The sequence below is a fragment of the Hylobates moloch genome, unplaced genomic scaffold, assembly GCF_009828535.3.
Source record: "Hylobates moloch isolate HMO894 unplaced genomic scaffold, HMol_V3 SCAFFOLD_16, whole genome shotgun sequence".
Lineage (NCBI taxonomy): Eukaryota > Metazoa > Chordata > Mammalia > Primates > Hylobatidae > Hylobates > Hylobates moloch.
In genome coordinates this window covers 63,393,538-63,409,075 of record NW_026652291.1, presented here as the reverse complement: position 1 = coordinate 63,409,075, position 15,538 = coordinate 63,393,538, and the positions used below count along the sequence as shown (strand labels likewise).

General features: G+C 30.8%; 1 protein-coding gene across 8 annotated transcripts in view; it reads left to right on the top strand.

Annotated features, from left to right (window-relative positions):
- Window positions 1-15,538, top strand: part of NOVA1 (NOVA alternative splicing regulator 1) — a 152,856-nt gene that overhangs the window by 108,736 nt on the left and 28,582 nt on the right. For 5 of the 8 annotated variants that reach the window (XM_032134891.2, XM_058429889.1, XM_058429887.1 and 2 more), the window contains 2 exons: window positions 6,683-6,849; window positions 14,402-14,473. In XM_032134891.2, coding sequence (XP_031990782.1) covers window positions 6,683-6,849; window positions 14,402-14,473 — 239 coding nt within the window. Of the gene's footprint in view, window positions 1-2,320; window positions 2,343-3,517; window positions 3,535-6,682; window positions 6,850-14,401; window positions 14,474-15,538 lie in introns of those variants that run through there. The other 3 variants (XM_058429890.1, XM_058429888.1, XM_032134892.2) reach the window with 3 other exon arrangements.

The following is a 15,538-nucleotide window of genomic DNA, read 5'->3' as shown; positions in this document are numbered from 1 at the left end:
TTTTAAGAAGAAAGCATTAAAGTAATATTTGTCTGTTTACACTGACCCCAAACTTGGAAATAAAGAAAAATGAAATAAAAAATGATTTCATAAAGGCCACATATTCCCTATGGTTGTCACTAGGAGCAAGAAAACTACTTGGTTTTTTCCATTTGTTTTTTGTTTGGCTTTTTTTTTTTTTTTTGAGTCTGTCACCCAGGCTGGAGTGCAGTGGTATGATCTCCGCTCACTGCAAGCTCTGCCTCCCAGGTTCATGCCATTCTCCTGCCTCAGCCTCCCAAGTAGCTGGAACTACAGGTGCCCACCACCATGCCCAGCTAATTTTTTGTATTTTTGGTGGAGACAGGGTTTCACTGTGTTAGCCAAGATGGTCTTGATCTCCTGACCTCGTGATCCGCCCGCCTTGGCCTCCCAAAGTGTTGGGATTACAGGCGTGAGCCACCATGCCCGGCCTGGAACCTACTTGTTAATAGTTTATATAATTTTAACAGTCTTCTTATACTGTATATTATTAGGTTGCTGAGGACTGGAAACAGCAAATTATAAGAGAAGAGCCTCTTATAATCAGATATTTTAGCAAACAGCAAGAATAAGTGGCAAATAGAGGAAAAATATGAAAACTAAAAGAATAGATACCACTCACAAAGCACTGTTTGTGTAAGAGTAAATAGACATACATACCTCCAAATAGCAAGGAAATTTAAATGTATGAAAATATATATTGCATATTTCTTGATATGATAGAAACTAAATGTTTACTTGCTTGAAATAAATCCATGTTCATCAAAATATTAGCTATCTAAAATTAGTAATTTCTCTGCATAATAAGTAGCAGTTATCTCTATAAATTATCTGTATATCATGTTGTTTTAAATATGAGATTTGCCTGTTAGAGTAAATTGGTATTTACATTTTCTTAAGTTCTTTTGGAGGCCAAAATTATTGCTGTAGATTGTCATAGAAGTATTAATAAATTTTCTACTACATTTTGGTATTATTGTTTTATTTTGTGATGTTTCAGTGTCACTTATCCAACCAAATGACTTACTCTACACTAACATTAATATTTCCTAAATAATTATGTCTTTATTCTTTCATAAGATACTGAGTTACATTTCCAGTAGGAATATAAACTGATGCATTTTCTTTTGTATGAACAGAATGTTCACTAATTTTCATTATAGATGACAATTGAAACTATGTGGATCAAATCATTAGCGTATGTTCGTTATTCTAGAATAGTCTTACTCTGGTTTGAATAATGTCTCAGGTATCTAAACAGTTTTTTATAGCACTTTAGACCACAACAAAAAATATTTTTCTCCCTAACAATATTATTTTAGGTAGAGTTCATTTTCAGAGTTTATCTATTTTCTTTCTACCCTAGGAAAAAGAAAAAAAATGTTAAACTATCCATTATTTCTCCTAGTACCTTTCTCAAAACACTTTTACCATGTGCCCTTTTTTAATGATAAATTATAACATTATAGTTTTTAAATCGTTTTCCAAAATATATCTTTTTATGTTCATTGAATGATCTTATAAACCGAGAAACTTACTGGCTTTATAGATATTTTGCGGATAAAAAAGGCCTTAGAAATCAATCACATGTATGTTTCAAAATACAGACAAGAAATTTTAGACTCAGGAAGTCGTTTATTTAAAAAAAAAAAAAATACTTGTTGAGTATCTGTAGTGTGCCAAGCACTCTTCTAGACACTGGAGATACAGTGGTAAACATGACAAAGTCCCTTTCATACTGTTGTTTTTGTCTCTGCGGAGCCTGTCATTGTCTCCCAGTGTTTTTCATAACAGTTATTTTCTTTTACTATTCTTTCTCTGTGTTTTATTTATCTTATGTATAGTGTCTGTCCACATGAGCTAGAATATGAGCTCCATGAAGGCAGCGTTTGTTTGTTTGTTTTTCCTGTTTGGTCGTTGCTGTATCTTCGGCCTCTAGTATGATACTTATTTAGTAGGGACTCAATACATTTTTATCAAATGAGTTAATGAACTGAGTAAAAACCATGAGCTAGGAGCATGTGGCATTCTGAAAGCCATGTGAAGTGTTCTTAGAACAGAATGGTCACCTATTGACAGCATAAAATGCTGCTGATGAGGCAAACAACATGAAGACTTGAAGATTAGATTTATCCAGGTACAGCTGTGATGAATGCTTTCAGTAGAGTTGTAGAATCTACTAGATTCAAGGGGAAAAAAAAAGCCATGTTGGAGTATATTCAAGATTGGGTGATGAGGAAGTAGAGAGAGTATCTATAAAACTCATTCAAGGAATTTTGAGGGATAAGGAAATTGAGCTACAACTGGAAGAGGGATATGAGGTCAGTGAGAACTTTTAAATGTTTTTAAATGAAAATTGTAAGCATGTATAAAATAGTACAATTAATTTCTTTTTTTTTGAGACAGAGTCTTGCCCAGGCTGGAGTGCAGTGGCACGATCTTGGCTCACTGCAAGCTCCGCCTCCCTGGTTCACGCCATTCTCCTGCCTCAGCCTCCCGAGTGGCTGGGACTACAGGGGCTTGCCACCATGCCCAACTAATTTTTTTGTGTTTTTAGAAGAGATGGGGTTTCACCGTGGTAGCCAGGATGGCCTCGATCTCCTGACCTCATGATCCGCCTGCCTCGGCCTCCCAAAGTGCTGGGATTACAGGCGTGAGCCACCGCACCCGGCCAATTAATTTCTTTATACCCTTCATCTATATCAACAGTATCAAGATTTGTCATGCCTAAAAAGTTTACTCCTTTTTTGTTGTTGCAGAAATATTTTGATGCAACCTCAGTCACGTTTTACCTGTACGTATTTCAGTATTCATCTCAGAAAAGAAAAAAAAATGACACTATCTGTAAACTGATGCCATAATCTCACATGTTAAAGTTAACAGTAATTATGTGATGCTAAAACTCTGTCCTTGTCATTGCCTCAATTTTGTTTCAAGTGAAAATTGTTTAATTTTGGACCCAACCAAATTCTGATTTACATTTAGTCATAACATATTTTAAGTCTTCTTTTGTCTGGAGAGTAATCTCTTCTTTATTGACAAAGCTGCATCAGTTGTCTTATAAACTATTTTTGTGTCTTTGCTTCCTTATGGTATCGTTTATTGTTCAGTTTTCAGTATTAATCTATAGTGCTAAATGTTTGATTAGATTTAGGTTCAACTACTTTTGAGTACATCATAATTGGTTCTGTGTGTTTTTTATTACATCACATCAAGAAGCATATAATGTTTGGTTTTCCTACTCATCATGCTAATGTTGATCATTGAAGTCAGTTGGTAATACCTGATGTTTTTATTGAAAATTTTATATTAACCTTTCATCTGATGATTTTATCCATTTATGATCTTTACCAAACTTAATTTTGTCGTTAGGTTTGCAAAAGAGTAATTTTCTAACTCTATCAATGTCTTTAAAAATTGTAGAAATTACAACATATTTCCTGCTGATGGGAATATTCAATAGAAAAAAAATTATGATGTAAGAAATAACTAACTGGAGAAGCAGTGGACTTGGTAGGTAAGGGGGCACAGGGCCCAGTGCATAAGTGATGGATCACCTTAGTTAGAAACAGGAACTGTGTAACTGACTTACCCAAACTTATAGTAGCACAGAATATATTTTATTAAATTTCTATGAAAACTTTTCTATTAAAACTGATAATTGTATGTAATTTTAGAAACCTGTGCATTTTTAGCATTTAATACTGTATGTTAAATCAAAACTTAAAGTCATTGTAAATGTCAATGCCTGTATTTGACATTGCCCCTTCTTATTATACTTTTTGTGATTTCTTTCTTGAAAGTGCAGTTTTAAATTAATGGTCTCTTAAGCCGGGCATGGTGGCTCACACCTGTAATCCTAGCACTTTGGGAGGCTGAGGTGGGCAGATCACTTGAGCTCAGGAGAGCAGCCTATGCTACATGTCGAAACTCTGTCTCTACAAAAAAAAATCCAAAAAATTAGCCAGGCATGGTGGTGCCTTCCTGTAGTCCCAGCTGCTTGGAGGGCCAAGGCATGAAGATCACTCTTGAGCCCAAGGTGGTCGAGGCTGCAGTGAGCCAAGATCTCACCACTGCACTCCAGCCTGAGTGATAAAGTGAGACTCTGTCTCAAAAAAATTAATTAATTAATGATATCTTATATACCTCTATCTTATACAAATTATAGGCATGTACTTTTATGTAACTGGTTTTCACCTCTTGTTGCTAGTGTGTTTCAAAGAGAAATAAATACTACTGTTAAATAAAATGATAAATAACAGGCAGTTTAGTTTAGATACTAATTGAGCCTAAAAGCCTTTAAAATGACAAAACCAGCAACTTTTATGATTCATAGCCTCATTTTCTTTAACAGTTTGATCATACACCTGACAGTCTCCCTTTTTTGTGACTTTCTCTTAAAAATTACGGTTTTGTGTTTTCTGAGCGAAAAGGCCATAAGTTCAGTAGAATATGATAGCATCTTTTCTGAGGATTGTAGCATTTCTGAGTGGTAGATACAGAATCTCCTTTTTTCTTTCCTTCTTTTATGTTAATAATTCTAATGCAAATTATGTAATTTAATTTTCAAACAATATGTGCTGCAATTGTGAACCTGTGAACTATTTTCAAGTGTCCCACAGATGCTAATATGTGAAATTTAGCTTTAGACAGTCATAATTCTTTATGGCTCAGTAATTTCCACTCCCTATCTGTTAGTCTCTACAATCTCAGAAGTGTAGGGGCTACTGTGTGGTCTGACATGGTTTGTATTATCAGAATTTTATTGACAGCGTAGATTTATAATCTCTAGTTATTTACTGCCATGTTTTGTTTCTTTTTTTAAATCTCTATTTAAGTTAGACTGTTTTGACATCCACAAAAGAGCACTCTGTAGTTGTCTCCAAAAACAAGAGTGTAATCTGATCTGTTTTCATATTGTCTGCTGACCTGGATAAGAACACTTTGTATTAGCTATATTGATCAGTTCCTGTCCTTTCTAGTCATTTATTGGACACTTAATACAACCTTGTAAAGACTCCCTAGAGTATCCCCATAAACTAGATCATTTATTGCAGGAACCACAATATGTATATCAAGATAGACAAGAATGAGAAAAGCTGATTAAGAGAAACTGGAAAAATTAAACCCACAGACTCACATTATGTTTTTCAGGCTTTATCCACCCTTACAAATGAAAGCCATATACGTACTCTCTGTTGAAATATTTTGTAAAATCCAGGAAACTTAGATTTTTATAGATTTGAATTTTCATTGTTTAAAACGTGACAATTTTATTTAGGTATATCTCTTAAGTTTTTCTTTTATTTCTGCTTCTAATTCCTGTAATCTAATTCTGTCTTCTAGAAGTATTAATGATATTCTTTTACTATTATTTTAATTTCAAAACTACTAGAAAATTGGTCTGTGTGTCAGGATCTTTAAAGCAGTATAAACTCCTTATGACTTTTTAAATATTTGTAGTTTCACAAATTTGCCCTTCAGAATGTATTTTAAAACATTTTACAAAGTACCTTGGAATTTTGAAACAGTAGCACCGAAAGGTAATATGTTAGGTATTTCAAAATATTTCCATTAATTCAAAAACTCTTTTATAAATTTTAAAATCCTATTTTTTGGAAAATTTTAACAACTGTTTAGAAAAGAAATACTTATTTCTTAGAAGCAAGTTCATATGTTATGTTGGGACACTGAGAAGATTACAGTGGAATACCAGGCTTCTACAATAAGCCTCAGAATAGTCTGAAAAACTAATTTATTTTTATTGCCTTAATGTATATCTGTAAAGTATAAAATAGGTGATAGGACCTGTGTGTTAGACACAATTTCACCTTAGTCTTGTCTTGCATCATATATTTACATTTTATTCACAAGATATGAAATAAATACTATTAATAATATCTTTAACAAATATTTATGAATTTCAAGTTTCATAAACTATTTAAATTTCATGTTTAGTCCTAATATTCTTTTTATTAAAATTTTATCATCAATAAAGACAGCACTGATTCATTTATCCAACAAATGTTTACCGTGTACCTATTGTGTGCCAGAAGCTATTGTAAACTTTGAGGATACTACAGCACAAAACAAAACAAATTTACACTCCACGTAGAGCTTATATTCTAGTGAAAAAGTAAAAAAATAAATGTAAAATATCGGGTAACAAGTGTTGCTATGATTAGAGGAAGAGTGTGGTAAGTGATGGAACAACTGTACCGTCTATGTTGTTACCACCATTATTTTCAGATTGTAATGTCCTACAGTTCTCTGGTTTTATGTCTGTTTTTTCCCCCTGAAGAATAAGCCCTGTGAAAACTGGATTTATAGATCTTTACTGGCATGTTACCAGTTTCTAACCCTAAGTTCTTTTATAAGTACTCAATAAGTATTTGTTATGTCAATGAATCAGCGATATGTTCACAACTTCTCTGGATCTCTGATTCAGCTGCAATCCAAATGCCCTTTTTGAGACCAAAACAACTAGAAAGGAATTTATAAAAGGAATCATGAGAAGAAACATGTATATATTACGTGTGGTTCAATTAAATGTTTTAAATTAGAGTTCTGCATTTTACATTTTTTATGATATCATCCTTTTTAATAATTTTGTTAATGCGAAATGTAGAATATTTTCTGAAAATCAATGTTTTATCCACAGGTACTACTGAGCGAGTGTGCTTGATCCAGGGAACAGTTGAAGCACTGAATGCAGTTCATGGATTCATTGCAGAAAAAATTCGAGAAATGCCCCAAAATGTGGCCAAGACAGAACCAGTCAGCATTCTACAACCCCAGACCACCGTAAATCCAGATCGCATCAAACAAGTGAGTGTTTAGTTGAGAAATCAAAGAGAAATATCCACAGCACAGTATAAGTTCCTTGCAAAAGAAGCCTTAAAGTGTTAGCATAAAACTTTTATTTTAAGCACACATAAAACATAACAGAGTTGTCATTTAGTTAAAGACTATCAAGATCTCATCCTTAGATTGATCAATTAATTTATTGATCAGTTGAATTATTTATTAGTGTTACACTGAGGAGCACTTATGTGACTCTTAGTGATTGCCCTTTTGAAATTTATAGACACAAATTTATAGGAATTGAATCTGTTTAAAATTATATCACTTTTTAAATAAAGTATAAGTATTGCAATGATACATTCAAAATTTCCAATACCCTATTTTTAGTGATATTTGTAGTTTTCAGGATAGTTATTATGCATAGAGGCTCCTGTTTTGTTAATTTTATTGTCATGTTCTACATTTTTTATCAAAAAAATGTATAGTAAATTTATGTACCTACCATACAGTCCTTTGTTACGAATCAGTTATTGTGTTTTGTGTAACTTATGTAGTATTTAAACATATGTCATAAAGGGCCAATGTTCATTTTTAATGTATGAGATTTTTTGTAAAAAATTTTACTTGGGAAAAACTGATGTGAGTTTTTAAGATTGAGTAATGGCTGACATGATGTAGGGGGAAAATGACATTATTTCATGTTAAATAAGGTGGATTCTTCCACCGTAAACTCTTTTACGTCTATAAATTTAATATGTTCATAATTATTGTTTCTACCTTTGCCTTTTTATAATTAGTATCTTAATTTGTGACTTAATTTTACTATCACAGACTATGGCTTCAAAAGAAATGTATTATTCTTCAGTAATTCACAGAATATTTAATTTACAGAATACTCATGTTCATTGTAATAAATTTGAAATGTAGCCCAAAGTCTTATTAATTTCATGTTTCTGAATTTAAAAAGTATTCTTATACTGAACAGTGTTATGAATCTTATAATTTTACCAATATATAGATAAATGTTGAATAATGAAATATAAACATAGAAATTGATAATTAGGCAATATATTTTCAAATTATAGACTAATGTCTAATTTTATACTAATTACTTTTTTTAAAAAAATCCCTTTATGTTTAAATCATGAGTAGGTAGTTGTTATTCTATACAAAAATATTCATATTATAATCTTTGTCAATGTCAAATGGTTCAGTTTATACCCTTCATAAGTCTTAAAAGAAGTATCCCTTAATGTATACATGGGAGAATATAAATATTTTAAAGCTGTAAATATCAGTGGATATTTTATTTTTCACAGCCATTTATAGTTGTGTTTATTTTTTTTACCCTCAGTGAATACAAAGAATAGTTTGAAGACTGAATTCTTGAAAGTAATACTGTGACTTTGTCCAGAGTTTAAAAGTAGAAGTATAGTTAAAGACTTAGGTTAATATCACCTGGGGCTAAGAGTTTACAGAATAAGCACTGAAGTATAAGGTCTATTGTCTTTCTGCCTTAATCCAGCCTGTAAGTTCCTCCTTTTCTTTTGTAATTTCTGTGAGAAAATTCAAACATTTAGGGATAGAAGCCAATATCTTGATTTTTTTTAAGTAAAACATAAAATGTAGTAGTATGATACCATTGACAATATGTTCAGGACGGTGATATGAATTATTATTATTTTTTATAACAATAAATATACCACCAAATAATGGTCTATGAATCATTGTTAAAATTCTAATTTTCTATATGGCAGTATGAGATTTACAGGCTATCATATATCCAGTGCCAGTATAGATTTATGAAGACTAGAATTTTAAAATATTTGCTTTATTTTTATTTGCCTTTTTGGATAATGTTACTTAAATTCAAGATAAGTATAAAAAATAATAGTGATTTATTGACTTTTGTGTATTTGCATCCATTTGTAAGCCTTGTAGGTATTCATGGAATTAGAAGTGTTGTTGGTTATTTAATATTTTCATGTAATCAATAATGTACGTGACAGTGTATCATTTAAAAGGATTTATTAAAAAGACAACACTAAATCTAGTAAGACATTGTATTTAGCACTTACATATTTTCTTTATATTATAAAAGTTGAAAATTTTACTTGAAAAATCTAGTAGAGCAGTGAAATGTATTTCTAAAATATTATAAATCAGTCAGACGTTTTGCTGTAAGTTTGGGATTCTCTGACTTTCCAGGTATCCAATTTTACCAACGTAGTACTCTTTGCTGGATTATTCTCTAAATAATAAGTATATAAATTTAAATGACCTTAATTTTACTTCTGAAAAAGTATGCTGTTATTCAGTATAAAATAGTTATGTCTAAAATCATTTTGCAATAGAATAGATTAAAATACATTTTGTATGTTTCTTATGTATGTTTTAAACTAAGTAAATTGAATGAACCGGGTATTTTATCCCATTGAAAACTGCCCTTATTGACTGAGTGGGTTCTCAGACAAGTATAATTTCTTGGGAAAGTAGTGCCTGCTGGTCTCTCAGGTCTTTCATATCGTAGAATAATGAAATTTAGCATAACGGCCTTATATATAACTTGATGTATTAGATCTTGTGGAATATTTAATTCTTAATTCATATACGTATTTTTTTCTAAAAGCTACATCAGGGAAGAAGTAGTTATGGGCATTTAAAGAATTCTCTTGTATTTAAAAAAGTCAAAGTAAGATATCAAAAATATTTCATTTAACCCAAAGAATTTTACTGTCGTCATGATAAATTGACAAAAATAGCACTTGTTAATTTGTTTGTTCATTATTCATGGGCATGAATAATTATGAATTTACTAAATGCCTTCTTAGTAAGTAGCAAAATATACTAATTTGTAGCCCTTGCAGACCAGTTTGTGAGACAAGTACTTAAAATAACTTATAAAAATTAAAATTGTATTTATATACCAAAACTACAATGTAAACAATATGCTATAAAAATCCAGAGGCGTGGCCAGGCACTGTGGCTCACGCCTGTAATCCCAGCACTTTGGGAGACCGAGGCGAGCAGATCACCTGAGGTCGGGAGTTTGAGACCAGCCTGACCAACATGGAGAAACCCCATCTCTACTAAAAATACAAAATTAGCCGGGTGTGATGGCGCATGCCTGTAGTCTCAGCTGCTGGGAGGCTGAGGCAGGAGAATCACTTGAACCCAGGATGTGGAGGTTGCAGTGAGCCAAGATCGCGCCATTGCACTCCAGCCTGGGCAACAAGAGCGAAGCTCTGTCTCAAAAAAAAAAAAAAAAAAAAAAAAAAAATTCAGAGGCGTGTAAAAGAAATACAGGCCAGAGTGACAGTTAATAGTCTTGTAAATAGATGAAAACTTGACTGGACCTTGAAGAATGTATAGGAATAGCCTAATTAGAGGAGAAGAAAGAAAAACACATTTTAGGAAGGTGAAACGATATGAATAAGGGTATCATATTTGTTGAATAGTAAGGAGACTGTATTGGCAGAAGTGGGACATTTATGTTGCGGTTGAGAGGAAATTGATGTTAGACAGATGGTATGGAGCCAGATAATGAAAAACCTTGGATGTCTAATCAAAGGACATCCTATGGAATACAGATTTGCCAAACATTTTCCTAAAGAGCCCTTTTAATTTATCTGAAAGATTTTGGGGGAAAAAAAAAGTCACTTAGGCAGTTTGTTCTCTCTTGCACTAAAAATCCAGACAGACTCTTAGGGTGCTTGTAGGTACAGCTATTCATAGGAAAAGAGAACTGTGAATTGACTAGTTCAGATGCTGGAAGACAGTTCACATGTTGGAAAAAGAGGAGGATATTTGTCAGAAATTAAAAACTAAAGATGACAGTTCAATACTTAAATATTTTATTCATTTTGGTACAGTATGTATACAAATGGTACAGTATACAGATTTATTTAACAGAACTCAAAATAGGGGTTTGGGAAGGTGATTACTTCAGTAATGTTACTTCACTAGTAATAGATTTTGAATTACAATTGAGATTTGTTGTTCATTGCTGTTTTCACTTTGCCTATAAATATCAGAGGTTCTTGACAGTCTATTACTGCAGACTTGCTTGAAAGCAAGCTCTGTTTATTACAGTGTTTATTAATAATAATATTCTCTGGCCCAGCAAAACTGTCATTTGTTAACAAGAATTCATCTCATAATTTGTAATAATCGTACTTATTTCCAAAGGCCTAGTTATGTCTACATTTAATTAAGTACCTACTGTTAAATTCTTGATTTTTTAAAAAACTATATTCCAAAAGATCCACTGTTTTAAAATTGTTAATAATTATTCTGCATTAAGTATTTTCACCCTTCCGTGTCTAAAGAATTATTAAACAGCCATTCAAGTAATGTAGATAAAATATATATTATGCTTTTCCATTTGAAAGAAAAAAATGGTGCTAATAAATGAATCTGTCCTTCACATTCATTATTTGAAAAATGTAGAAAAAAATTTTTGTAGGAATGTGTACTTTGTTCTAATATATCAGTATATAATGTTATGTGGATATTCAATTAATTACATCTTCATGATGTATATCAGAAATTTTACTGAAGGATATTTAACATGAAACCACTAAACTTTAACTCTGCACAGTAAATGGATGTAAACAGTTTGCTTATAAAATGTTAAGGAAACAGGCCAGGTGCAGTGGCTCTTGCCAGTAATCTCAGCACTTTTAGGAGGCCAAGGCAGAGGATTGCTTCAAGCCAGGAGTTTGAGACCAGCCTGGGCAACAAAGTGAGACCCTGTCTGTATAAAACAATAATAATAATAAAAAAATGAAATATTAAGGAAATAACTTGTACATTTATATTGTACATTGAAATATTTCTTATGGATTTTTGTTTTATAAGAAATCTGTATGGTTTTATCTATATGGTTGAGAACAACTATCACACCTGTTCCATTAATTTAATAATCTTTTACAAGTATTACTTTAGTATATCTACATTTAGCTGTTTATGAGAACACTTTTTCTCCTAGTATTTAGAAAACAATCAACTGAAATGAAACTTTCCAGAGTATTTTTATTGTTATAAATTGAATTTATAAAGCAGGGGTCCTTTTGTGCTTAAAAGTATTTATATGAATAATAGCTGGAAAACTCGTCACATCTTTATTTCATTACATTTTCATTATTTTAATAATTTAAACTAAGAAAATATAGAGACAACTTACTGTAACATTTCAACACTCTTATAACTTGAAACCCAAACTTACATAATTTTTACTTGTTTATTAAATATATTAAAATGTAACCTCTTAACAGATTATGATGTTTACCAACCAAAACTTTAATTATCTTAGGCACATTGATATTGTCTAGAAATTTAAAATCATTGATTTTATTCCTGTGGGAATGAAACAGCATCACAATTATTGTGGATAATTTTGATGAATGTAAGTTGTATCAATTATTAATACATGTCCAATATTTTATGTATATGCCAAGCAAAAAGAAAGGCAATAAAAATTGACAGATCGTATTAATCTAAGTGATTACAAATTCTGAGCCATTTGATATTAAATTTTAATTTTAATTAAAAGTTCAATTTGCAATTAAACTTTTTCTACATAGTTCTTTGCAGTTAAGACCTTGTTGAGAATTTGTATCCAAGACAAGGTGGATGTCATATTAAACCTATAGTACTTCAGAATTATTTTCCATTAGATAGTTCTTCTAATGGAAATAGAAGAGCTCAACACACATAGAATCGTGCTTCTGTAGGTTAATCAACATGGATTCTAACCTATATTGGGGGAAATGATCTCTAGATTTATTTCACATGTACTTAGTCACCAGACTCATTATTAATCTGAGATTAGTACAGAACAGATTTTTACATGTATGTTAACTACTCCCAGGTATCCTCTGTAGTAACAGTTGTAACCAATAGTAGAAAAATAAAACCTTTACTGTTCAATTCATAGAACAATCGTAGCATGGAGTCATTAGCATATGTCTCAGCAAAGTATTGCATGGAAAATAAAATATTAGGGAAATTTTTAATGATTGGAAATGAAGTCTCTCTTGAGAAATAGCAAGAATTAACTATAAAAAACAAAAATAGAAAACAAAAGATTTAAAACTTTTTTAAAATTTTGAGGATTTACTGATTACTATAGCTCTCCTACCCTTTTTTTATATGATTTGGTAAAAATCTTGGTTTGACTCACTATTAGTTGTAGGTTTCCTAGAAGTATTTAGGTTTTAACTTTAGAAGAATCAGGAATTATTTGAGGAGTGGACTATATAAAACATGGTATGCTGTTAGAACCAGTAGTATTTTGTTACTGGAGGGTAGTGAATTAACCAGAAGCCTGGAAATTTCTTATTCTTTTTTTTTTTAAACTCTTAATGGCTTTATTGTACCCAAATTACAACTTTTGAAATGTTAAATGCAAAAATACCACTTCAAGTAATTTCGTCTGCTTTTCCTGATACTGCTGAACCTTTAAAGTTATGCTTTTGCTCATATCTGAGTAATTTTGACAAATATATATTAATATAATATAAAACAATGTCCATATACAAGTGTGTCTTTAATATAAAAACCTATCCCATTTCACCTATTTAGAAATATTATCTATTGAGGACGTAACATAAGCAATGCTATTTTGCTTAGTGAACATATGACACTTAAAAAAATTCTTAACATCTTACACTTTTAAGGTTTTTCTGTTAGACGTAAGAACTTTTTAAAATATCTTAATGAATTGTTCAACATGTGTAGATGGCCTTATACAACATATTATATATATATAGTAAGTGTATATGTTTAGAAGTGAACAATAAATATGATTCCTAATATTTTTGTGTTTATTTTTAACACAGCTGATGATGCTATATTATACTCTTCATCTATATTGAATTTACTCTTTAAGATAAATGATAAAAATATTATGATAAATTGTTAGAATGCTATTAGTTACCTGTTTATTAATATGAGGTTAATGTTTACATTTTCAGACGGGCCTTAAATTTATTAAAAATTAATATTTTAGAAGATAATGTGATATTAAGAACTCAGAACTTCAAATTTAATTGCTTTTAAGTATGGATGCCTAAATTCATGTGGAATCAACTTGTTGGTGATGTTCAACATATTAAGTAGGTGGATAATTTTATGCCAAAGTAAACTTCATTTCACCACTTCTTCAAATCTCCGACTGTATTCATTGATAGGAAAGTGACTCTTTTGGTTTTATTCATTGAACTTCTTGAATTTTTTTTTTTTACATCTCTTTTCCCCAAGAAAACAAGAGGGAAAGAAATGAAACTGCTATTCATGAATATGGTCAGGATACTTTTAGTACTCATGTGAATTTTTATCAGTCACCGTCATGATTTCAAGTCATGAATTTATTTTTACATGCTTATGCATGCATGTTTACATGCATTAGTTACTTAATTGATGTTAAAATCCATTAAATTCAAATGATAGGAGAAAAATTTGTTCATAGGATTTTGTTCTCGTTATATTACATTTTATTTTATTTTGTTTTATTTAAATAATCAGTTTAAGGCTTATAAAGGTTGATTTGCTCCTGAACTGCTTTGTTTCCCAGACATTGCCATCTTCCCCAACTACCACCAAGTCCTCTCCATCTGATCCCATGACCACCTCCAGAGCTAATCAGGTACAGTATCATCCTGTCATCTACACCATACTTTTCACGGGTGATTGCCTGCAAACTGGAGAAAAAGATAATGGTGGGTTAAGGATTTATTCGTTCATTCACAAATATGCACCATAATCAGATTCCAAATAACCTAAGAAAGAAATATCAATTATTTCTAAAATTTTATATGCATTTTTAATTTTAGATAACAAATACTATATTCAGATATTAAACTACTATAATTTTTTATTATTTTTCCTTAAAATTGTGACTACCTAATGGAGCACTGAAGGCTATTTATTGAATTGGTATTTTTAATCTCCCTTATTGTATCTTTCTAGAATTTTTCATATGTAAGTTAAGGATATCATATATGTAAAAAAAAATGTATAAATTGAGCAAAGGTATATCTTTAAAAGTGAATGCAATTTTATTTGCTTTTTATTTGAGACATGCCTTATGATGTAAACAACTGTCAACTATTGATGAAAAAAAGCATTTCTAGCAATCTAAAAGAAACTGAAAATTGGTATTTGTGGTAATTTTAATGTTTAACAACTCAGGAGATGGTGTTTTCTTAGTATTTTAAAAAAATGCTAAGCATTTTCATTGCTCTACTGACAAACTTTCCAAGTAGAATATATTTTATTAGTTTGATTTATGATTGTTTTGGTACTGTTTGTAGGTCATTCTTCGAAAATGTAGTTATTTTTGACAAATATAAGAAGATCATCTAAAATATTTGTGTAATTCAGAGCCATACTGTACTTTAATTTGACAATGTTGAATAATATATTTATTAAAATTATTAAACACATTTTTATTTTGTGTGAGTTGAACTTCATTTAGGTGAGAAATGTTATTTTCTTTAATATTTTTGCTTTTTTTAATAAAAGGCTTTATGGGGTTATTTAAATATTAAAATAAGCTTATCTGTTTAATATATTTTTCATATAGTTGACTAACAAATTATTAACTTTGAACTATATTTGCTAAATATATTAAATGTGGCTTTTGCGTATTATCTGCTATAAGACTGTCAGAACTATTTTGCTGATTTGTTGATCCTAATACTTTTGCAAC